At 39.3% G+C, this 26,373-nt stretch overlaps 1 protein-coding gene across 4 annotated transcripts in view; it reads left to right on the top strand.

The window, feature by feature from the left end:
• Positions 1 to 16,393: 16,393 nt before the first annotated feature.
• Positions 16,394 to 26,373, top strand: part of RUNDC3B (RUN domain containing 3B) — a 128,398-nt gene continuing 118,418 nt past the window's right edge. For 2 of the 4 annotated variants that reach the window (XM_035020492.1, XM_035020493.1), the window contains exon 1: positions 16,394 to 16,871. In XM_035020492.1, the coding sequence (XP_034876383.1) occupies positions 16,753 to 16,871 (119 nt within the window). In that variant the 5' untranslated portion in view covers positions 16,394 to 16,752. The remainder of the gene's footprint in view (positions 16,872 to 26,373) is intronic. The other 2 variants (XM_035020490.1, XM_035020491.1) reach the window with 1 other exon arrangement.

Raw genomic sequence — 26,373 nt, forward strand, 5'->3', positions numbered from 1 at the left:
AACTCTGGGAGCACTGTTGATGTCATATTCTATGGGAATAGTACCTCCTGGAGTCCTGTTTCCAACTTCCTCTTTTATAGGGTTTTGTCTCCTTTGGAGCATTTACCATAAATTTACATAAGCTTATATGTGTTTATTTCATTAGTTTGTATTAATGCCTCTCTCTCTCTCATCTAAACCTTAAACTCAAAGAAACCAAGAATTTTTGCTTGCCATTGCACCCTCACAGCCTAGCACAGTATCTGTCACAAAATGGGCAACTGTGATGATTCATTTTACGTGTCAACTTGACTGGGCTCAGGGATGCCTTGATAGGTCCTAAAACATTATTTCTGCATGTGTCATCTGTAAGGGTGTCTGTGAAAGAGATTAACACTGGATCAGTAGGCTGAGTAAAGAAGCCCACCCTCACTGATTTGGGTGAGCATCATCCGATCTGCTGAGGGCCTGACCAGAACAAAAAGGGAGAAAGGGTGAATTATCTTTCTCTGTTAGCAGAAACATCCACTGTGTCCTGTCTTCAGGCCTGTTGGACTCAGAATACGACTTATGCCATCAACCCTCAGATTCTTGGACCTTTTGAGTCAGACTTACATCACCAACTCCCTGGTTCTCAGGCCTTCAGACTTGAACTGAATTACACCACTAGTTTTCCTGTTCTTTAGCATGCATATGACAGCTCCTGGGATTTCTTGGCCTCCATAATTGCATGAGCTCCTTGCTATAATGAATCTCCTCTTATATCTATCTTTTTTAAAAGATTTTTTATTTGAGAGAGCGAGCGAGCACGTGTGTGGGGAGGGGGGGAGGAGCAGAAGGGGAGAGAGAGGGAGAAATCTCAAGCAGACTCCATGCTGAGTCTGCTATGGGGCTCCATCTCAGGACCCTGAGATCATGACCTGAGCTGAAACCAAGACTCAGATACTTAACTGACTGAGCCACCCAGGCACCCCATATCTATCTTTTTATATACATACACATACTATTGGTTCTGTTTCTCTGGAGGACCCTAATGCAGCAATTGAAAATATATGTATTGAGTGAATAAAAATGACAAATGTTGTTTTCCCAAGACTTGGAGACCCCCAGTGGGTTGATGGTCTCTTTGAAGTTAGCCACATCAAAATTCCTATAAGAACAGCAATAGAAATGATTTGGAGCCAGGAGGAAAACACCAAGTTAACAAACATTTAACAAAATAAATGACTTTAAGGAATGCATTGCTTCTTTCACTACTGTAGTAGGCAAAGTCCTAAAACGGTCCTTATGATCTCAGCTCTCTGCCTTTATGCCTGTGATTACATTACTTTACATGGCAAAAGGGATTTTGCAGATATATTTAAAGTTACTAATCAGTTGACCATGAGATAGGGAGATAAGCTAGGTGGGCTAAACCAAATCACATGAGCCCTTTATTTTATTTTTTAAAGATTTATTTATTTGAGAGAGGGTGCAAGGGGGAAGGGCAGAGGGAGGGGGAGAGAGAGAGAATCTCAAGCAGACTCCCCACTGCGCACAGAGCTTGAAGAGCTCAATCTCACAACCCTGAGATCATGACTCGAGCCAAAATCAAGAGTTGAATGCTTAACTGACTGAGCCACCCAGGCACCCACACTTTTTACTTTTTTACAGATTTATTTTAGAGAGAGAGCCCTCGAGTAGGGGGAGAGGCAGAGGGAGAGAATCTTCAAACAGACTCTCCGCTGAGTGCAGAGCCCAATTTGGGCTTAACAGGGCTCCATATGGGGCTCCATCCCACAACCCATGAGATTGTGACCCATGAGATCATGAAACCAAGAGCTGAACCAAGAGCTGGACCCACTTATCCCACTGAGCCACCAGGCACCCCCACATGAGCCCTTTTAAAACAGAGTTTTCTCTGCCAGTAGCAGAAGAGAAAATGAGAAGTTCAAAGCATGGGAGGGTTTCCATGTGTTGTTGCTGATTTGAAGATGGAGGAAGCAATATGGAAAGGATTTGAGAGTGATTTCTAAGAGTTGGGAGTGACCTCCAGCCAGCAGCCAGCAAGAAAACAGGGACCTTACTCCTACAACCACAAGGAATTGGATTCTGCTAACAACCTGAATGAATTCATAAGTAGATTCTGCCTACAGCCTCCAGATAAGAACATAGCTTGGCTAACACAGTGTTAGCCTTATCAGACCCTGAGCAGAGAGCTCAGCCACCTACAGAACGGTGAATTAATAATTGGGTCTTTTTTTTTTTTTAAAGATTTTATTTATTTATTTGAGAGAGAGAATGAGAGACAAAGAGCATGAGAGGGAGGAGGGTCAGAGGGAGAAGCAGACTCCCCGCAGAGCAGGGAGCCCGATGCGGGACTCGATCCTGGGACTCCAGGATCATGACCTGAGCCGAAGGCAGTCGCCCAACCAACTGAGCCACCCAGGCGCCCAATAAATGGGTATTTTTAAGCCACTAAGTTCATCGTAGTTATATGACAATAGAAAATTGATATAACCGCTAAACATTGGCTTCCAAAGTCTGCCAACCAATGTCTGAGAGGATATTAACCTCATTATCAAGATCAATTATATGAACCATAATAAATTAAACATAAGCTTGGTAAAGAACTGAATGATGATCATAGCATTCTTCTTTTCCTTGACATCATGGCTTAAAATCCTATTTAGAAGTTTGTGAATAACCCATTTCTCACCAATGTTTAGCTTTTGCCAAAATATCCCCAAGATGATTATTTTTAAGAGCTTACATTTGAATATGTTGCCTAGATAACTTATAGAAAATTACTTTGTAGAATTTGTAAAATTGATATTCACATATTTTTAGCTATGAAAATAAATTCTTGATGTTAAAGAGATTTCTGTTACTGTACTAAACTCACTATTAATCTGTTTTTGAGCTAGTGTCTTGCTTTTTTATAATATGTTTTTATATACTTTACAATATATTTTAATATCTAATAAAGCAAGTCTTCTCTGTTACTTTTCTTTTACCATATAGTCTTGGCTATATTTGCATGTTTATACTTACAGGTGAAATTTAGAATTACTTTTCCAAGATTCAAAGATGTAAACCTACTTACTTCATCATGGACAATTTAGTCTTTCTGATAACTTACTAAGATAAATAATAATAGAAATCATAATAATTCCATGTAATGCTTATTGCATACTTAACAAGTGACTGTCAATAGTATGAGTGCTACATGAATAAACTCAGATGATATAATTGTTTACCTGGAAAACTAATAGAATCAACTGAAAACTTATTAAAACAATAAGCACACTTAGATGGGGCGCCTGGGTGGCTCAGTTGGTTGAGCGACTGCCTTCGGCTCAGGTCATGATCCTGGAGTCCCGGGATCGAGTCCCGCATCGGGCTCCTTGCTCAGCAGGGAGCCCGCTTCTCCCTCTGACCCTCCCCCCTCTCATGTGCTCTCTCTCTCTCTCATTCTGTCTCAAATAAATAAAATCTTAAAAAAAACCAAAACAAAACAATAAGCACACTTAGAAAGGTAGTTGTGCAAAAATGAGTAGTTTCGGGGCGCCTGGGTGGCTCAGATGGTTAAGCGTCTGCCTTCGGCTCAGGTCATGATCCCAGGGTCCTGGGATCGAGTCCCGCATCAGGCTTCCTGCTAGGCGGGGATCCTGCTTCTCCCTCTGCCTCTTCCTCTCTCTCTCTCTGACTCTCATGAATAAATAAACAAAATTTTAAAAAAATGAGTAGTTTCCCTGTATAAAAATTATATCTACTCAGAAATACAATGGAAGAAAAAAAATCATAATATCAATCTAGAACTCTATGACAAAAACTATAAAACTCCACCAAATGAAATAAAAGAATATGCAAGGAAGTAGAGATATACCCATGGTCATAACAAAGCAAATATCATAAAGTTGTTAATTTTTTTTTACCTAATCTAGAAATGTAATGCAATTATAATCAGAATTTCTATAGGCTTTTTGGGGGGGGGAGAATATGTCAAAATGATTCTAATGTTTATATGAAAGAATAGGCATTCCAGAATTACCCAAGAATATTCTGAAAGAAATAATTAGGAGATACTAGTCTTACTATATGTTTAAAATAATTATAAGGCGGGGCACCTGGGTGGCTCAGTTGGTTAAGCATCTGCCTTTGGCTCAGGTCATGATCCCGGGGTCCTGGGATTGAGCCCCGCATCGGACACCCTGCTCTGCGGGAAGCTTGCTTCTACCTCTCCCTCTCCCCTTGCTTGTGTTCCCTCTCTTGCTGTGTCTCTCTCTGTCAAATAAATAAAATATTTAAAAATAAATAAGTAAAATAATTATAAGGCTTCAGTACTTGTTCAGTTTTGGTACCACCAGATCACAATGATAAATCAATGGATCGGAATAGAAAAGCCAGCAATGGACTCAAATATATAGAAATATTTAGTACCTGATGAAGGTAGCATTTCATATCAGTGGAAAAGAATGCATTATTTAATACCACTATTGGATAAATATTGGCCATTTGGAAAAGTTAGACGTTTACACTAATTGATTCCTACATCAAGATAAATTCTGTATCAAATATACAAATGCCAAAAAAAGGAAAAATAAACATACCACAGAAAGATATGTAAACTTTTATAATCTAAGCATAACAGAAAGCTTTTCTAAGCATGAAAACTCAGAAACCATAAAAATGAAAATATGTATATTTGGCTGCAAAAAATACACAATTTTTGAAAGGAAGAAAACATTATAAACAAACATAAATAGTGACAGATGGTGAAAATATACATCAACTATATGTAGCATGAGCCCATCTGGGTAAAATTAAGTACATATATCTCTGTTGTATTCCTGGAGAGATATCCTGAAAAAAGTTGCTGTGAAATATTTATGTTAGTTGTCTCCGTGGATTTATTATCAAGAACACAAACCTTTATTGCAAGTGCAGATTACTATTTAAAAATTATTACATGATAAGTTTAATATCTCAAATCAGTAGGGAAAAGATGGATCATTTAATAAGTAGAATTGGACAAATGGCTAATCATTTGGAAAAAATAAAGTTATATCCTAATTTCACATCTTCATGTAATCCATATAGATAATGTTTTTTTTTTTTTCATTCAAAAAATATTCGTTGAATGCTAACAAAGATATACCAGATGTTAAACATAATGAACATGATATCTCTCCTCCTGGGGCCATAGCACATATAAAATTTTACAGAAATATGTTTTTAAATAAGAACAATAGATGAGCTATTTCTGATAGAAAAAAGCAACGATGAAATCTCTGTATAATCTTGGGACTGGCAAAGGCCTTTCTAAAATGACCAAAGGAAAAACCAATAAAGGAAAAGATTGATCAAATTCATTTATATAAAACATTTCAATGTCTCTGTATATAATAACTTAATGGGCACCATAAATGAGGCAACAACAAACAAGAAAAAGTAGTTGCTATATGTATAGTAGACTGATATGATTAAAAGCCATTATAAAAAAGACCAATACTCTTTTAGAATATATAAGCAAAGGGCTCCAGTAGGCAAAACCCAAAGACAAAGTATAAGTGACCAATAAGTACATGAAATAAATGCGTAATTTCACTACTAATAAAAAATTAAAATATAAATATGATAATGCTCTTTGCTTATTTTATTAAAAAAAAACAACAAAAAGAGTGATAGCTCTTTTTGAGTGAGAAAGGCTATAAGAAAATGCTCTTATGTACTGTTAGTAGGAATGTAAATTGGTAAGACATCTCTAGAGAAACGTTTAATTTGTATCCATTAAAGTTTTTCATATTGTTTGACTCAACAATACCTCCTGAGTCAAAAAGCATATGCAACCATTTCTCTTAAAGCAGTATTCATGGATATGCAGATATTGTAGTGCTAATGCTGTGTATAATCACATAATTGGGAAAATGCTGGAAGTTCAACAATGTGGGGTTGATTGAATAAATTATGATACAAGTACACCATGGAACACTATTTTGTTATTATGGTGCTGTAGAAGAGTTTTATTGTCATTAAGGGGACATAGAAAATATTGATGAGCACTACATCAAAAACTAATGATGTAATGTATGATGATTAACATAACATAATAAAATTTTTTTAAATGTTGATGATACTTATTAGAAACACAGAAGAAGAGGGGAGTGGGTAAAAAACCCAAAATAATGGGCTGGAGAATGCTGACAACGGTTCCCTTTGGTGTAAAATCAGTCAATCTGGTACAACATGAGGCTAAGGCTCTAGTGCAAAGGGAAGGGTAAGATGGGGGAAAGAAATAAAAAGACTGCTGTGTTTCCTACATTGATCAGTTGACTTTCTTGCTAGCTCCAATGAAGAAACTCTTCCTACTTTTCTTATAAAGCATTATGGAAGCTTGAGCTCTGCTGCTGTCAACTCTGGAGACTCCACATTCAATGAGTGATGCAACTGGTCATCACACACAACTCCTCCTGATTCTTAAGCATGATGTGTGCAAAGCAGAGGTTTTGTGTTCAGCCTCACCTGGAGCTACTTTCTTAAAAAGGTAGCAAAATATGTTAGGGGAAAAGAATGGTCCTGATAAAAACAGCATGGCGGTTCCTCGAGAAATTAAAAACAGAAATACCACATGCTCTAGTAATTCCATCACTGGGTATTTACCTAAAGAAAATGAAAACACTAATTCAAAAAGATACAGACACCCCTATGTTTATTGCAGCATTATTTACAATAGCCAAGATAAAGAAGCAACCTAAGTCCATTGATAGATGAATGGATAAAGAAGATGTGAGATATATATACACACACACACACATATATAAAATATTACTCACCCATAAAAAATATATATTTATATATAAAATGTGGAATATTACTCACCCATGTATAATATGGAATATTACTCACCCACAAAAAGGATGAGATCTTGTCATTTGCGACAACATGGACAGACCTAGAAAGTATTATGCTAAGTGAAACAAGTCAGACAGAGAAAGAAAAATACCATATAATTTTACTTATATGTGAAATCTAAAAAAACAGAACAGTGAACAAAAGCAGAAACAGCTCCATAAATGCAAAAAAACAAACTGATGGTTGCCAGAGGGGCAAAGGGGGGAGATGGGCAAAATGGGTGAAGGGGAGTGGGAGATATAGGCTTCCAGTTACAGAATGGATAAGTCACAAGGATGAAAGATACAGCATAGGGAAAACAGTCAATAATATCACAATAGGTTTGCATGGTGACACGTAGTAGCTACACTTGTAGTGAGCATAGCATAACATATAAACTTGTCAAATCACTGTGTTGTATACCTGAAACTAATGTAACTTTGTGTGTCAACTATACTTCAATTGAAAAAAAAAAAGGATGGCAAAATGAAAAAAAAAGAATGGATCTATTGCATCAAGTAGATCAAGATTTAATCTTGGCTCTGCGACTGACTGTGTGACTTTCTGCAAATTACTTAACCTCTCTAAGTCTCCGTTTCTTTGTAAATGGGAGAATATAACAGTACCTACTTCAGAATGCCTATATCAAGATTAATTGGTATAATCCATAGCAATGTCTGGAGTCGGTAATTTTTCATTTGTTACCAAGCCTCTCCAAGATTTAGAAAGAAGGAAAGGAAAGGAAAGGAAAAAGGAAAGGAAAAAGAAAGGAAAGGAAAGGAAAGGAAAGGAAAGGAAAGGAAAGGAAAGGAAAGGAAAGGAAAGGAAGAAAAAGCCCTGTGAAATAAGGGTTCATGTTGCCTCCTTAAGGAAACTAAGACAAAACTCACCTTGTTTTGATCAGCCATTACCCAAAAAGTAAGTCTTTAAAAAAAAAAACAATTTGTGACACCTGTCAAGATACCCTTCAACACAGCCTGTAACGCCAGCCTCACCATCCAAACCTTATTGTACCAACATATTTTGCACTTCTTTGATCTTGACCTTGTCTGCCACCCCTTCCATGATGACCTCTCAATTTTTGCTCTTTGGTCTTTCTACCCTCTTTCCTCAACGGAAGCCTGGATCTCCCCTGAGGACTCTTGCTTCCCTTGTACTCTCAAACAGATTTCTCTTTTGTTTAGTTTTGTTTTGTTTTGAAATATTTACATCCCTTTCGTACCTTAGAGCCAGAAGAATAGCATCCCCGCTGGTTTCTACTGCCACTTTTAGACCATTATTTCTCCACTCTCTTGTAAAAAGCAAGCAAAACAACAAAATTTGCTCTCAATCCTTGAGGTTTAGGTAATTTGACAATACCATCATCTACTAATCTTCCACTTCTCCCCCCTAAATTATTGGAGGTAAGATAATACAACAGCTGCTGTGTATTCTAAATCCTGCCATAATTCTGGGTGACTTCATAAGAACATAAACGACCATTCAACACTCTGACTTCCGAATGTTTTTACCTGCTCTCATCATCAGACCTATCCATATACTCCTCCGTTGCCACACAATACCATGATTACAAACCTTGGGTTTTGTCATCACCCATAACTGCTGTAATCAAAACTGCCAATTTAAACCTAGTGCTCTCTGACCACAATATCCAATCTCTTCTCCCAGTTTGCTTGTTTAACTATGCCCATTATGATTATTCTTCAAACTCAACAGACCATCCAGTCCTTTGCTCCTTCTTCTCCACCTCATCACTTCCCTCCTTTTTTCTTTCCCTCTATATCCGACTTTAAGAGCATTAGAGTCATACCCTTGTTAAGACAAATTCCTTGTATTTCTATCTTTTCCTTTTACCCTCCCATAAAATCTCAGTCCTGCTTGAAATCAGTATCTTCCTTATTACCTGCACACCAGCATCCTAACTGTTCTGGACTGAATGCTTGTGTTCCCCCCCAACCACCCCCAATCCATACATTGAAGCCCTAACCCTCAATGAGATAATATTTGGGGACGAGCCTTCGGGAGGTAATTAGGGTTAGATGAGCTCATTAGGGCAGGTACTGATGATGGGATTAGTTCCCTTCCAAGAAAAGACACCAGAGAGCTTGTTCTCTCTCTTCCACTCCCCAACCTCATCCTCTGCACACAAAGAAGAGGTCATGAGAACACACAGGAAGATGACAGCCACCGACAAGCCAGAGAGTTCTCACTGGGAACCAAATTGGCTGGCACCTTGATTTTGGACTTCCCAGCATAGGACTTTGAGAAAATAAATCCCTATTGTTTAAAGCCACCAAGACTATGGTATTTCATTATGGCAGCCAAATGAGATGTCTAGGACAATAACAATACCAAAGAAAATCACTTGACAGGGTGGATGTGTCTCAATGTGATTTCACCATCACACCCTCAAATGGGTCCTCAAACACTGACCAGGAGTCCTAGATTTCATTAGCCAACTTATTCTACTACTCACTCGTAGAAGGACTATTTCAGTTTCTCAATTGGTGATGTCTTTCATTTCGTAGATAATACAGAAGCTGTCAGGTGGGAACTTCCTGGACTTTCTAATAATAAAAGCTCAAAACTACTTACATCTGCACCAACACTCCCATTCTTTTCTCTGGTTACAACTGCAAATTGGTGCCTTTAACCAAAGCTCAGTCCATCCTTCTGTGCCTTGGAACCCATGGCTTTTCTGCATTCTCTCTTCTGATCACTTTTTCTCTCTCTTGTTTCCTTCCTAGTGGATTCCTTCCTTTCCTTCTTAGTGGATTCATTCTGTCAACTTTAAAATGTGCTGAATCACTTTGGTGAAAAGAACAACATGACAATTGGGATGAAATACCAACATCCCTCTATTTAATATTCCTCTATGCCACTCCCCTCGTTCTCTCCCCTTTCATTTGGCTTCCACCTTCATTGTTCCACTGAAACAGTGCTTACTGATCTGCAGGAGTACTGTGTATATAAAGGAAATTGGCTTTTTGTCCATGATATTAGTTTTCAAGTATGTTTTCTTGGTCTGTCATTTTTCTTTTGCTTTGTTTATGGAGAAACTTGCTTTGTGAATTTTTTTAAAACGTTTTTAAATGAGAAAGGTGCAGAAATTTCTGTACATTCCCTCCCTTAGAAAAAATATCCCTTAAGATTGAGTTGGGGAAAGAATGACAGCCTGGGCTAATTTAGCGTAAAAAGTCCTCTGTGTGGGGCTGAAAGCAGCGCTCTTCATTAAAGTGCTGTGTAACATTGCTATGACCTTGTCTAAGACAATCAAGAAAACTAGAGTCAATGGAGTGGCTCTTTCTCAGCTTACTGCCAGCTAATGAGGACCAACAATGTGATATGCCTGCCCAGTTCCAACTGTATTAAGAAAAACCTAGAGACTAGAATAAGGGAGAAGATAGCCCCACCACATCCTCTTTACAAAAGATCACTTCTGGAATGATCTCTTTCTAGAAATGCACGTTGGGGTACCAGTGATACTACATCTTTGAGAAATTGTGCCCAAACTTCAATGTATACTTTGTCCATGCTCTAAAGCTCTCAAAGTAGCTACATTTATTATCTCACTGATCCTCAATATAAATCTATTATGTACCATTATCCCCATATGACAGGTGAGAAAACTGAGGTCCAGAGAGGATAATAGACTAGCTAGGACGTGGAGCTTCCAGAATTTAAATATAAGCTTTTTGGTTCCAGGATTGGCTTTTTTTTTTCTTACTATACTGTGAATTGAACTGTAATAAGTCCAGAGGCAGGGGGCCAAGATTGAGGATTCTGGAAGCCATATTCCAGAAGGAGCTTTTGAAGAAACTAGAGATGTTTGGCCTGAAAGAGAGATGCTTTAAGAGGGTATGTGGTAGCTGGTGTCAAATATTTGAAACCCATTATATGGATGAGGGAGGAGACTTCTTTATAACTCCAGAGGGCAGAACTAGGACTAATTGATTGAAATTATGATGTACCCAGATGGTTAATACAAAACAGTCTAAAAGAGTGACAAGTGTTGAGTGCAGAACTGTGTCCAGATAGCTCAACAAAGTAAAGACCCAGAGCAACAGAGAACCAGCCTGGTTGCCTGAAGTTGGTCGGAGGCAGGGTCATCATCAGCACAAGTGTCTGCAGCTGGATTTTCACCCGTTTTTGTGGGCCAGCTGTCAGGCCAAAGCACCAGTCCTGCTCAGTTTTGATTCTGTTCCCTGTGATTTCCTGACCTGGGGTCTTGTCCTGGAGGGGAACCCTGGTGGGTCAGTTTGGAAAGTTCATAGTTCAGAGCTGACTGCAGGCCCCTCCCACTCCCTGACTGGATTTGGACAAAACTTCTCCTAGTACCTGCACAGTTCTCCATAGGCCTGCAAACGTTCCCACCTTTTGGCTATTTGGGATTTTCCTGTTCTAGGTCTGTAGATGCCCTGTAGCGTCCCTCGGCTTTCTCACAGCTGCTGAGAGCACCCAGGGCTTGCTGCTGTTGGTGGTTTATCCCAACCTCTTTGCATTTGGGGTTCATGGGACTATCTCATCAGTGAGTTTTGTGGTAAATGTTGTCCACAGCTGGGTTTCTTGGTCCTTAGTAGCTCTGTTTATGTGTGGGACTTCAAAAAAATCCAAAACCTTTGCTGACCCATCACCACCATCCTGCCAGAATTCTCAGGTCTGCTACTGTTACTTCAAGCTCCTTCTTCAGCTCTCTGGCTAGGTAGCTGCTGATTTAATTATGTTCAGTTGTCTCTTAGAAATGAGCATCAGGGGGCGCCTGGGTGGCTCAGCTGTTAAGCGTCTGCCTTCGGCTCAAGTCATGATCCCAGGGTCCTCGGATCGAGCCCCCGCATCGGGCTCCCTGCTCAGCAGGAAGCCTGCTTCTCCCTCTACCACTCCCCCTGCTTGTGTTCTTGCTCTCACTGTGTCTCTCTCTGTCAAATGAATAAATAAATCTTAAAAAAAAAAAGAAAGAAACGAGCATCAGCATATAATAATACACACTTCTGTGAAGGGGCTTGGAGTTACAAAATAAATTAAGCTCTGCTAAAACGTAACTTAAAAAAGGAACTCAAGAAGATTTAAAAACAAATATAGACTATTTTTTTTCACAGTGAGTTATGGTCCTGGGTGGGTAAGTAATACCATTTATTCACATTTTTGCATTCTTCACCCCAGTAGAGAACAATTCTCACAGTTGGATGTCTGACTCAGTAATCTGTCGGTTTTGCCTGACTAAAGTCACATCACTGATTGATGCCAAATCTCGCTCATTTAAAGGTTCATTTTTCTTTTGGCTGTTGGCAAATGCAACACTGATTATGGGTTATTAGCACCCACCCCCTCAGATTTCTAATGTGCTGGGAGAGGCACTGGGAGCGCTTGCCTGCATGCCAATTACAGCGGCCGCAGCCGCCCTCTGCCGCACCTTTCTATTCTGAGCCCCAGCATACCTGCCAGTATGTCTGACTGTAGCGAGGATGTGTTTATTCAGGTCCTTCGTAGGGAGATTAAAAGAAAAAAGGGATCCTTTCCAATCTCCATCTCATTGCCAGCTCTGCACCTCCACGCTGAGAAAAATGGTGATATTTTGTGACAACATTTGGTTCTTTTTAACTTGTCTATTTATTCACTTGTTCGTTGGCTCTTTTATTGTATTCATCCAATAAATATTTTTGAGGACTGGCTCGTGAGGCAAATGAAAACAGTTCAGAGACCACAGAAGGATGAGACCGAGACTCATAAGCCATGCGGAAGGTAGTCTCTGCTTTCTTGCAGGAAGTCCTCAGCAGGATGTGGAAACCCTGAGACAATTGTGGCAGCCACACCTTACTGTCGGGCCCTTCCTCTGATGTTGTCTGAGGGGAAGAAAGATCTGGTCTGCCATTGGCCAGTTCTGCCAAAGGACTTTAAGTTTTTCACTCAATGTCTTCCACTTTGGGATGGCCCCTCATCCCCTCAACACGCTCCGGCCTTGAACTGTGCCTCCATCCATATCAAGGCTTTATGAGAATGAAACGTGGCTGATCCTCGCTGCACGGCTGAGGCCTCCACAGGAGTGCCCTGGCAGCATGGAGTCCATGTTCCCGGGCTACCACGTCAAGTTTTCTCTGAGTTCTTGCTTCCATGCCTGATTGGGCCCATCAGTCTCCACTATTACCCAGGGTATTTGTTTGTGAGGGCTATTTTTCCGACTTCCATGGTCCCCCTGTACTCCTTGGCTCCTGGCCCCCTCCCTCCATCTTCAAATCCAGCAGTGAGTGTCTTCTTTCCTCTCTAACCTCTGCTTTTGTCTTCACATGCCCTTCTCTCACTTTGTGGACTTTTAAAAAATATTGTGCCTTCAAATTTATCCATCTTTTCTGTTGGGCATGCTTAGAAAAGCTACTTCTTTGCGATTAAAATAAACAATGGTTTGGTAATCTCTCTTGCTTATAGCATTTTAGAACTGAGGCTATTTAGAGAGGATATGTTACCGTTGTAATACTGTCTTTCTTGATGGGGAGAAAGAGGAGGTTGGGAAAATGGTGAATAAATATGGCCTGCGCATTCAGTTCTACAGCATTCTTATAATTTAAATTAGGCATCTACTATTTTTATTATTTTTCTTGGGAGTCTTTTTACATCTCTAAATAACCTTTGTTCAAATGCTCAGATAAATGAAATAAAGAACTGCCACTGGTGCCAGAAAAAGTGGAAAAAGTAGCGTGAAAACTCATGTGGCTTTATAATAGTATTATGCTTTGTAGTGAATATAATTTCCAGATTTGTCTTCTAGAGAAAGAAGGAGACCCTGGACATATTGCTCAGGACAATTAAGGAAAACCGTTATCAAATAAGGCCCCCATGTGGCAGCTTAATGACTCACTGTACATACAAAAAAATGGCCTTTCTTAATGAGAAATCTTTTTCAGCAAATACCTATGTCAACTGAATCCCCTGAAAAGTAGCATTTGAAAACTCTATTACCTAATCATCTAAGATGAAGTTTTACTAAGTCTTCAGTCATAAATATAAATTTATAGCACAAACAACATGAAAATATACCTGAGTGTGCCTGGGTGGCTCAGTCGGTTAAGCGTCAGCTTTTGGCTCAGGTCATGATCCTAGGGTTCTGGGATCAAGGCCCAGTCCGGCTCCCTGCTGGGCGGGCAGTCTGCTTCTCCCTCTCCCTCTGCCCCTCCCCCTGATTGTGCTCTCCCTCTCTCACATTCTCTCTCTCAACTAAATAAACAAAATCTTGGGGCGCCTGGGTGGCTTAGTCTTTAAGCGTCTGCCTTCAGCTCAGGTCATGATCCCAGGATCCTGGGATCAAGCCCCCATCAGGCTCCCTGATCGTGGGAAGCCTGCTTCTCCTTCTCCCTCTGCCCCTCCTTGTGTTCCTGCTCTCCCTGTGTCTCTGTCAAATAAATAAATAAAAATCTTTAAAAAAATAAAAAAAACCCAAAATCTTAAAAAAATGTACGTGAGACTAGAAAGCCAATTTTGAGAATAATGACACCTTACTCTTCTGTATTTGACATGACCACTTGGTTTTGTCTCTTTTTTTTAAAGATTTTATTTATTTTTTCATGAGAGACAGAGAAGGATGCAGAGGGGGAAGCAAGCTCAACGCAGGACTGAATCCCAAGACCCTGGGATCACGACCTGAGCCAAACGTAGATGCTTAACCTACTAAGCCACCCAGGCACCCTCGGTTTTGTCTTCTTGGTAAGTATGAAGGATGTGTGTCTTCTCTCTCCCACGGGACAAACCCGCATAGGTGTCTAGGAATTTTCTTGGTAATTGATGGCTTTCCACTCTTTTCCTTATGCAGTTTTCATCTGCGTTTAAACCACAAAAATTTCAATTTGAGTCGTATTTGTCATTGCCAGTGCAAATACTTTACAGAGACTGCCTCTGTAGCTAGTGCATCTGTTTCCTGATGGCTACTTCTGAATTCAAACTGTTGGTGTAGCAAGAGGAAACAAGTTAATTGGAGCTTCTTGAACAGCAACTCTCCTTAAAGGGTCCATGTTACCATGGAGAAGACAAGAGATGTTTGGAAACAAGTGCGTCGACATAGAAAACCCTCCTGCTTTTATTATTGTGAAAGAGAAAGTTTAAAGTCTAAGTTATTTTCTCTAATTTTAATGTGTTAATGTTTATTGCAGTAAGTTAGTTGAGACAATTATTTTTTTCCCCACACAGATCTTTATTCTACCATGATTAGACTTAGTAGCTTAAAGGGGCTGTTTTTGCCATAATGATTTTAAGAGATTTAAAATTTTTTACAAACTCAAATATTAGTCATCTACAGCTTTATTATACAAAACTGTTTTTTAAGCGTTCAACATAGAGCAACAGTCCCTCCTTTGTATAATATACACTAAATACAAGGATATCGATACTAAACTGTATGTTCTATAACGATCTTCTTTGACAGAAGCTTCAAAACCAGAGGTGGAATAAGGATTTTGGAACTACCAAAATTGTAAAATTACAGTAAAATAATGCTAAATGTAACTTCAAGTTACAGTTAACGAACATTTACTGAGAACCTGTTGTATGCGGGGTACCATGCTAGGCTCCACAGGGACAGTAGTTAGGGGTTTCACTCTGAAATCCGAGCACAGGGAGATAGACGGCCACTTAGGTGAGGGCGGGAGAAGGCGGCAGAGGCTAGGACCTTCCTGCTCGTAAGGCCGGAGGGTGAAGAAGCGTTGCAAAGTGGGCGCTAGATTCCAAACACGCGCGACCAGGGCGGCACTCTTCTCCGGGAGCAGCCCAGAGAAGCCAAGGCCCAAACTGCCCCTAGACTCACTGTTCCTCACCCAGTTCCGGGGTCTCTGCCTAGGCCGGGAGAAGGGTGCACAACAGCACCGCGCTCGTTCTCACGTGGGCGGTCAGTCCTGTCTGCAGGACGTGCTGGGGCTAAGGTAGGAGCGACGTGGCGTGGACGGCCAAGAAATCCCACCATCAGACGCCCAAGGGGGATATTCTACAGGCAGTTTCCCTCCCCCGGCTATTTGTGGCTGTTTTCCAGGCCAGAGGGAGTTAGGACAAAAGGAACCCTGCTCCTTTCCTGGGAGCCAAGTCCTGGGTCTGTTGCGAGCGCCAGGCTGCTGCTTCTTTGGGTCTGTGGACCTGAGAATAGGCTTCCGGCGTAAAAAAGATCAGCCGCTAAAGCTAGAGATCCCAGCGGTTAAAGTGGGGCTCCCGGCAACGATCAGCATTCCTCCCGGGGCTCTCCGGCGCCACGCATCCCACAATCCCCGTGCAAACTGCAGCGCTGCTCCGCTGCGTGCCGGCTGCTTGCGGCACGCGGGCTGCGAGCGCGAGCCCGGCGTCTTGACAGCTGCCCACGCGCCGGGGCGGTGCTCGAGCACGTTACTTTAAAGAGCCACGCGGCCGGCCCCGCCCCTCGCTTGCCACGATTGGCTCCAGGTGGACTGCGTTGGCCTGATAGGTGCAGGGAGGGCGGGGCTGCGCACGCGAGGCCCGTGGCCTCACCGCAGCAGTCGCGCCTGGGGCGCGAGTGGCGGCCGAAGGCAGGTGGTAGGGCGTGCGGGCCGGCGGGCACGCGCGCGTGCTGGCAGCCGAGGTCCCTCGGGAAGCAGGGAGCGCCCGACACCGCCCCGCACGCGCCGCCCTGCGGTCGGCGGCGCGCGCGAGGGCGGGGGAGGTGCGTGCGTGTGTGCGCGTGAGTGTGTGTGAGTGTGTCTGTGTGTGTGTGTGGAGCTTGGGTGCGGAGCGCGAGCCGTCAGTGCCCCGGTACGAGTTCCCCCGCGGTCTTCCACACCCTCCGTCGGTCCCCGCTCCTTGCCCCACGACCCTCCAGTGCCCCCACGGTCGCAGAACGAGCGAGAGCATTGGGGAGCAGGTGTGGGGGGCGGGAGGGGTCGCAGCAGACAAAAGGGGCGCGGAGGTCAGCCCGCCATGGCCTCCCGGAGCCTGGGGGGCCTGAGCGGGAGCCGCGGCGGGGGCGGCGGCGGCAAGAAGAGCCTGAGCGCCCGCAATGCTGCGGTGGAGAGGAGGAACCTCATCACGGTGTGCAGGTACGGCGCGGCTCGCAGCGAGGGGAGGGGGCCGCCGGCGCCGAGGGCTGAGGGTTGAGGGCGTGAGCCACTGGGGGCCCCGCGGACTGGGGGGCCGTGGCCCAGGCTCTGCAGCACCGGGCGTGCCCGCGGGCGCGAGCGCCCTGAGAGGGGCCCGGGTCTGGGCACCGCGAGGCCCCGCACTTTCCGACAGTTTCAGAGACGAGCGAGGATAGGGCTTGGGGCGGGGCTGGGGGAGGATTTGTTTTGCATGTGTCTTCCAGTGTCAGAGTAAGAGGAGGACAAGAAGGAAAAGCTCTTTCATTTAGTGCTCATTAAGCTGTCAGCCAGCTTTTGGTAAAGTCGTTACCGTGTTGCTTCAGAATCGGAATGGATTTTGTTTTTGTTTTGGCTTGTTTACGCATATATTCAGTTATTTCATTCGGCCAGTATTGAGTGTCTACTACAAGCCTACCGTGTGTGTGTGTGTGTGTTTTCTCTCCACTTTTACATTGCAGAGCTAGTGCAGTTTCTGCAGTTGTTACAAAGAGTGGGACTTGTGGAGGATACCTAGTCTTCGTGTCAGTGTTTTATTCCAAGTCTGCCTTTCCTTAAGGAGTTTCTAATTATAAATGTAGTATTCCTTTACTCTAGGAAATATGGAAACATAAAGGGAATAATTAGTATCTGTATTCAGAAATAACTGATTTTTCACCAAACACCTCAGCAGCAACCATCGGTAATCCTCTAAGAATTAAGAAATGATGACACCTTTTCCATTTCTGTGTATTTCTTCTTGTGTAAAAATGTGTCAAGCGTCTGTCGCAGCGCACAGATATTTATGCTAGGACTTATATTCAATAACTTTGAGGGACTTTTTTTTTTTTTTAAAACCTGGACCATTACAGATGTTTGCCTAAATAGCAGGAAGAACTGCCTCACTAACTGTATGGCACTTTGAGCTGTAAACAGTAAAATAATGTGGACTTGGTTTAATTTACCACTTGTGCTGTCTAGGATGCAACCTTTTGAGGAAGACAGGTATTAAATTTTTTTAAATCCAGGAAAATCTTCCTTTTTTAAGTTAGGAAAATAGAACAATAATCAAAGCTGATTTCTTTTACATATTTTAAAGATTATTATTTTATTTTTTTAAAAGATCATCTCAAGCAGGATCCAGCATTCTTGGGGTAATATATTTCATAAAAGCTCCCTCACAGTTAAACTTCACAGGACAGTTTTTTCCTCAATTGTCTTTTTAATTTTTTTTTTTTTAAATGATTCTTCACACTATAGCATCTGATGCTCAGCAAATATTTATTGAATGAATAATTTCAGTGGTGGGTACTCTTGCTTCTCCATTTTTGTCCTGGCTGATTTTAGGTTACTTGATGTTCACCTGCTCCCTCATCTGAGGCAGGCCAGAAGAAGGGATTTGTATCTCAATCTTATTTAAATAACATTTTAAGTTATGTTTAAGAAATTTCAGTCATATCACACTGATTTGTGTGGACAGCTGTCCCAGGCTTGCTGTATTTTCATTAATTTTATTTGCATAATTATTGTTTTCTATTGCAAAATGAATATAAGTGCTGACATCAGGTATAATTTACACATAAATTTAGTGTTGTAGCTAAAATAAATTTCAGTTTCTGGCTTAGATTTCAACTTGTGTATTTATGTGGATTTACTACTAAGGCTGTTCTTCATGTATGAAGAGTTGATGGTTTATATAAATTATCATCCATCTCAATGGTAATGGGATTTGTTTGATAGGCTTTGTCTAAAAGGCTTTTACTTTTTGGGAAAAAAGTCATTCTAGGCCATTTGTATGTTTTAAGTCGCTCTGCCTGAACAAATCAGTATTTATGCATTTATGTTTCTTTGCCTTTCAAGAGTTACCAAATTGTGGTATCTTACCCTTGTCTCTTAATGAATTCATTTTTTAATTTTTATATATCAAGTTAGAGGTGATTTGATATTTAAGTTGTGAAGAAGTTGGTTTAGAGTTTGAGTTCTAAGTTTACTTTGTCCTTAACGAGTTGTGTTCTTTAAGAAGCCATGCAAACATCTCATTATCTAGTTTTCACATCTGTAAAATCATCTTAGCCTACATCATTAGTATCTTTCAATAACAGCCCTAAAACTAATAATAGACTTCAAATAAAATGTGTTGATATTTTCTTTTGAATTTCCCCAAATATGAGCAGGGTAATAGTACACATATGTTTAATGGTAGCTAGATGAGGTATGTGCCTTTTTCTCTCTAAAGAAAAACATTTTGAACTTTGTCTCCCATTTTATGTTTCCCTACTGATGCTCTAGAAAACTTGTGAACAGTTTACCAAAGCAAATCAAAACAAAATAGCCCCCCAACCACCTCATATCATTCTACTGTATCTATGATATTTATACGATAATGCTTTTCTTTACCCCTTACACAATTTAGGCATATTCTCAGCTTAGTTTGAAAGCCTTATTATGTAACTAAGCAATTCTTTAGGTTTGAAGCCTTGTACAAGAACAGTATTGTTATGGTGTGGAACTTTTGAAGTGGGTTGCTGGGTTAGGTAAGATAGTCAGGACCTGAATTGAATTTAATTTCGATTCATTGTGATTATGTATGTAATTCTTTCATCTCTTGTTTTTGTTCTATTGAACATTTATGTATTGTAGCCTTAAAAATACTTGTATGGTACTTAGTAAGTACTATTTTATCATGCTTTTTTACAGATTGTGGTGGAGAGAAAGTAGGTCATTTAGGCCTCTAAATATTCCACATTCAACTCCAAAATATTCATAGACTGATTTTGGCTCTTTGTACCAACTAGTATTTTCCCTGCATATTCTTTACTATTTAGAATTTTGAAAAATTAATTTTTAAAGTCCTGCAGGCTTTTTTAAATCTCTATTTTTCATCCATAGAAAATCAGGTACATTAGTCATTTTTTTCTGTCATTTTTAAGCTCCACATTTTATTGAAAAACTTACATATTCTTTTGATTTTACTTCTGTTGACAAAGAGAATTAAAATGGAAAGTCTCTTTCTGTAGGTCAGCATTGCTTTATGAGAAAGTTATTAAAGTATATAGTTTATATATGCATAATCAGATTTTAATATAACATTTGTTAAATTTTTACATCAATTCCTTAAGAGAAACTCCTCACACAGTCATAATTTTCCTGTCTTGTGGATAGAAAGGATTAACAAGAGCCACTTAAGGAGAAAGTGTGATGAGTGGAGACAAATGATGGTTTTCTAAATTAAAGTACTTCTAATAAGATGTACATAGTTATTCTTGGTTTTCTGTAGGTGAAGATATTATTTCATAATTTGAATGTTATTTCAAGTAACAATAGGGCCTTATTTTTCCAGTGTAGTCAGGGAATGAGGTGCTTCTATTTTCCATGTTGTTAATGTTTGAGTTAAGCTTAAAATTCTCCCATCAACTATAGTGCTCTACTCAACGTTAGTTGTGGAGTGCAATCTTCTGTATAACTGAAGCTTATAATTTAAGTGTTTAAGCCACAATAAATATTAATATTTAAAACATTTTGGGTGAATCACTTAAAAATGGATTACACATTTCTCTACCTTCTTTAAAAAGACTCTCTAAAGAATAATAGAATCTTTATTGAGGACTTCACTCTGAATCTGGTTCTGTGAATATGTCCTATGCAGTGGCTGCCCTTGAGGACTCTTGAGATGCATAGAGCTTTTTGCGACATGGCCCCAGAAAATTGTGTGTTTAAAGTTTTTTGTCTGCTTTTCCATTCTGTTGCTTCCCACCAAGTTATCTGTATTTCTTACAACTCTGCCTGTTTCTAGCAACTCTTTCCTTTGTGCTTCCTATCCTCACGTGCTTACTACAATTGGCTGTGAACTAGGAAAGCAGATAAGTAAATTTATCATGTGTTAAAAAAAAAAAAAAAGGCATCCAGAGGCCTCGGGTAAGTGGGCTTTAGCACTCTGAACTTAACATTTTAGTTGATGAATAATCAGAAAAAATGTCTCTTCCTATGTTTGAACTTGGTGGGTGAACTGCAGATTCGTAAAATGTTAATATGATTGGCAATATGATCCTTTAAAGAACTTCAAATTGAGTGACTTACTTTCCTTGTTACTATTTGCTTGAGTATGCCTCATGAGACTGTTCATACCTTGGCTACAGTGATTATATTTTTAGCTAAAGCTCTTTTAGTCATGCTGGGTGTGGCAGAACTTTGGGTTTGGTCTTTGATCAACACTTTCAGTTGCATTCTTTTGGAGCAGGTTCAGTATCATTTCTAAGGATTGTTAAGAGCTCTGATAGTAGGTATTCATGACGGAGGTAGCATGATCATCTTTTCAGCTATTAGTCCTGGATAAGCTTCTCAGCATTCATAAAAGGTCATTATCTCTTCCCCTAGCTAAAATGGATTCATACTCAACTTAGGGAAAAGAGCTGTCCTCCACACATGTAACTTCCCTGCTTATCTTTTAAAGATTTTATTTATTTGAGAGAGAGCACACGAGAAGGGGGAGGGTCAGAGGGAGAAGCAGATTCCCTGACTCCATCCCGGGACTGCAGGATCATGATCTGAGCTGAAGGCAGTAGCTTAACCAACTGAGCCACCCATGCGCCCCTTCCCTGCTTATCTTAACTTCACTGATTGATAAATGTCAGAAGCTCAGATGAAAGATGGGATATTCAAGGGGGAATATGTGACGCTTATCCACTCATGTATTCAGTCTTACGAGTTTAGGAGATATATATCTGAGCTGGTCCAAATCATCACAAAGCAGCTGGGTATGTAGACAGCATTGCCTCACACACTCCTATCACCAGTTGCTTTTTCACATTTGTGCCTTGGTAAGTTTCCATCAGCCTATATTGTGTGTCACCAGAAGAAACCGTCACAGAAGGTCGTCTTGAAGTTGTTGTCAAGGACATTGTTTATCATGTCAAGAAGTGTCTTCTTTTTGTGAAGATTTCTATGAGAAATAGCTGTCTTATTTTAGTGCCAAGAATTGTATCTCTAGGCAGTTGGACTGGACACAAATGTGTAACTGACAACTTCTTTTTTCTTATACAGCTTTAGAAATTTTAGTGTTAAATTTGTGGCCAAGCTCTAAAAGATACATAGAACATGGGAGTAATGCATTTAGCATTATTCTTAGCTCTACTTTGCTTCCACATTTTTCATATAAATTATTATTGATTTATAATCTGCATACAGAAAGTGCACATAGCATAAGTGTACAGGTCGGTGAATTTTTGTGAAGAGGACACTACATTGTAACTAACACTCAGGTCAAGAAAAAGAACATTACCCTTCATGTATTTAAATATTCTGAAGTTTTTCTCAAAGTGTTTGTAGTTGGGAATATACATATACATCCCTTTTTAAACTTATTCTTTTATATTTTTATATTGTAACATTAAATTTTATTATTTTCTTTTTTTGCTGATATGTAGACATAAAATCAACCTTTTAAAATATTTGTCTTGTAGTAATCTTACCAGATTTACTTATTAATTCTAACAGATTTTCTGCAGTTTTTTATTTTTTTAAACTCTGAATACAGTCATGTCATCCACTTATTTAAAACTTCATGCCTTTGTTTTCTTGTGTTACTGCACTGGCTAGGACCAGAGTATTGCAGAAAACATTTTACCATGACTGTGGACTCCGAGAAACAAACTGAGGGTTTTAGAGGGGAGGGGGTGATGGGATGGGGTAGCCCAGTGATGGGTATTAAGGAGGGCACGTATTGCATGGAGCACTGGGTGTTATATGAAAACAATAAATCATGGGTCACTGCATCGAAAACTAATGCTGTACTATAGGGGGACTAACATAACATATTAATATAAAATTTTAAAAAAAATTTTACCATGAGGTAGATGTTTGCAATCAAATGTTTTTTCTATCAAAATAAACATAATTTATCTCCCTTTTTTTTTGTTGTTTATGTAGTGATTAATATTGATTGACTTTTGAAGGTTAAACTACTCTGGAATAAAAACAGTTGTAGTGTATTATCTTTTTTTACATATCTTTGCATTCAATGAGTTAATATTCCATTTGGGATTTTCACATATATGTTCATGGAAGAGATTTATCTGTAATTGTTCTTTCTTTTTTTTTTTTTTTTGAAGATTTTACCTATTTATTTGACAAAGAGAGGCACAGTGAGAGAGGGAACACAAGCAGGGGGAGTGGGAGAGGGAGAAGCAGGCTCTCCACTGAGCAGAGAGCCCGACGCGGGGCTCGATCCCAGGACTCTGGGATCATGACCCGAGCCGAAGGCAGACACTCAACGACTGAGCCACCCAGGCGCCCCGTAATTGTTCTTTCTTACAGTGTCCTTGTTTAGTTTTGTCATAAAGATTATCTGACCTTATAAAGCAAGTTGGGAAATACTCTTCAGTAGAAGAATTTGTATAACATTAGATTATTTCTTTCTTAAACTTTTGAAAGAATTCACCAGGGAAGAAATCTGAACTGCTAATTGTCTTTGTGGGAAGTCTTTTAGTAACAGATTCAATTTATTTAACAGACACTGTACAATTCAGATTTCCTGTTTCTTCTTGAATGAGGCTTCAGTGAGTTTTTCATGTATATTACCAATCTTATTCTTAAGATCTTTCAAATATTCTCTTAATATCTTTTTATTGTTTAAAAAAGCTATAGTAATTTTCCATTTTCTTTCCTGATATTGCTAATCTCTGTTTTTCCCATTTTTTTTCTGGCCAGGAGTTTATGAATTTTATGTGTCTTTTCAAAAGTCAGCTTTTGGCTTTGTTAATTTTCTCTGCCATACATTTATTTCTTAACTCATTGGTTTTTTTATTATTTCTTTGACTTTAAGTTCCTGTTCTTTTTCTAACTTCTTGAGATGGGAATTTAGATCATCGTTCTTCAGCCTTTCTTCTTTTCTAATATATGCCTTTTAAATCTACAGATGCCCCTGTTTGGCATTATTTTGGGATTTGAAGTGTTATATCTTTATTATTAATTAGTTTAAAATGTTTTCTAATTTCTGTTGGGATTTCTTTGACTCATGGGTTATTTAAAAATTTATTTAACTTTCAAACAGTGGAGGATTTTCTAGTTTTTAGATATTGATTTTTAACTTGATTCCACTATACTTATAGAGAACATACTCTGAAAGATTTCAAACTTTTGAAATTTTGTTTATGCTTGCTTTATGATATAGCATATGGTTAATTTTGATAAATATTTCATGTACATTTGAACAATATATATATTCTGTCATTGATTGCATGTTCTATGTTAGTTGTATCTAAGTATGTTAATTGTGTTATTCATATCTTTTTTATCCTTACTAGTTTTTTATATGCCTAGTGTATCTAATTTTAAGAGAGATGTGTTAAAGTCTGTCTCTGAGTGTGTCTTTGTCTGTTTCATCCTTTAGTTCTGTCATTTTTGCTTTCAATATTTTGTTGCATTATTACTGGGTGTGTGCAGATTTAGAATTGTGATCTCTTGGGGTGCCTGAGTGGTGCAGTCGGTTAAATATCCTACTCTTGGTTTCAGCTCAGGTCGTGATCTCAGGCTCATGAGATCAAGCCCCGCATCCAGCTCTGCTTCACATTCTCTCTCCCTCTGCCCCTCCCACTCATGTTCTCTTTCAAATAAATAAATAAATCTTTAAAAAAGAAAAAGAACTGTGATCCTTCGTAGGGGTTGGATTCCTTTGTCACCATGAAATGTCTTTCTTTATCTCTAATACTGTTATTGCCTTAGAGTTTATTTTGTCTGCTATTAATATAGTTAAAACAGCTTTCTTTCAGTTAATGTTTGTATGGTGTATCTTTTTCCATCCTTAACTTTTAATCTTTTTGTTCTTAAATTTAAAGTGTCTCTTGTAGGCAGGATAGAATTGAGTTTGGGGTTTCATCTAATCTTTTATTTAGAGTATTTAGCCCATTTACATTTAATGTTACTGTGTTTGGGTTTATAGCTACCATTTTACTCTTTGTTTTATGTTTACTTTTTTCTCTTTCCTTGCCTTCTTATAAATCAGTATTTTTTATTCCACTATTCCAGTTTTTCTCTCAATGAACTTTAGTCATAAATTTTTTTTCTTGTTCTGTATATATGTTAGATTCCTATCCTTTTGCAGTTACACTTGATTTATCACAGTGTAACATAAATTTAACTCCATCTGCTTCCCCAGTAGTGTTAGAACCATTTATTCATTCTCATCTTGGACATTTTAAGTCTACATATATTTTAAATTCTGCAAGAGTCTTTTATTGCTGTATTTTATACTTGATATTCAGGCAATACACATTTGCATTTACCTACATATTTACCCTTGTCATTGCTCTTCCATCAGATTTGGAAAAATTTTAGCTATTATCTTTTTACACTCCAATTACATGTGTGTTAAATTTTACCAGGCTCCACTTGACTTATGTTCTTTCTTTTCTGTATCTGCTCTTCTTTATTCTCTCTCTACTTCAGTTTGTATATATTCTATCGACTTCTTTTCCTTTGAATTAATCTTGTCTTCTGTTTCTCATCTGAGTAAATTAAATGAGTTTTTAATTTCAGATGGTTTTAGAATTTTTATTTGATTCTTTTTTAATAGATTCTAATCCTCTTATAAAAATACTATCTTTTTATCTATATCCATCTTTTCCTGTCTTCCCTAGGTCATATTAATCATAGTTACCTTAAAGTTCTTATCACTAATTTAGAATATTTGTATCATCTTACATCTTTTTATTGTGTTTTCTCTCTTCCTCTTTTTGTCATGTAGTCTTATTTTTTGGCATATCTAGATTTTTTTAATTGAATGCCAGATAGTATGTATTAAATTTTTTTCAGCACTTTTGTTGTTCTCTAGGTGCTATTGTACTTACCCTTTTGTCAACCATTATGTCAAAAGTATTCATTAAAACATAACATATAGTAGAAAAAGACCACAGAGGAGTAAACAGGTGGAGTGCACCTGTCAATTTGAAGAAAACGTGGTCAAAAGCATACTAGTGCCCATTGCTCATAATACAGGGTAGTGCTCACTTTCTTTACTAATGTTATCTTCCTCGGGAAGATAGAGTGGTAGCTGATCACCTTCATCTAGTCAGGGATGGTGCCGAATCCAGGCTGGATATCAACCCTGGGAAGTCTTGCTCAGCCTTTCATTTGCCCCTGACCATCCAGGGTTTTCAACCTAGGTTTGGTATATTTTTCAGCACCCTTTCTCTGGTAGTCGTAAACAATTATTTTGTCTTCTGGAACTACCAGATGCTTTATTCTGTTAATCAGAGGCTTTGTGATTAGGATTTTAGTCTTCTGATGACAAGAAGGTGTTTGAGGCCTTCCCAGGTCTCCTTCAAAAGCTTTCCTGGTTTTTCTGTTCCCTGCTAGCAGTCTTCTGTGGGAGTTAGACCCTGCCACACTCAGAATTGGCGGACATTCCTGGGTAAAAGCAACTCTAGCAGCCCACTGATTTTTGAGCTTTCCTCTTTCTGGAGTCCTTACCTCTCTAATTCATACTGTTTCA

Source organism: Mirounga leonina, unplaced genomic scaffold (assembly GCF_011800145.1).
Source record: "Mirounga leonina isolate KUSES-001 unplaced genomic scaffold, KU_Mleo_1.0 Mir_174, whole genome shotgun sequence".
Lineage (NCBI taxonomy): Eukaryota > Metazoa > Chordata > Mammalia > Carnivora > Phocidae > Mirounga > Mirounga leonina.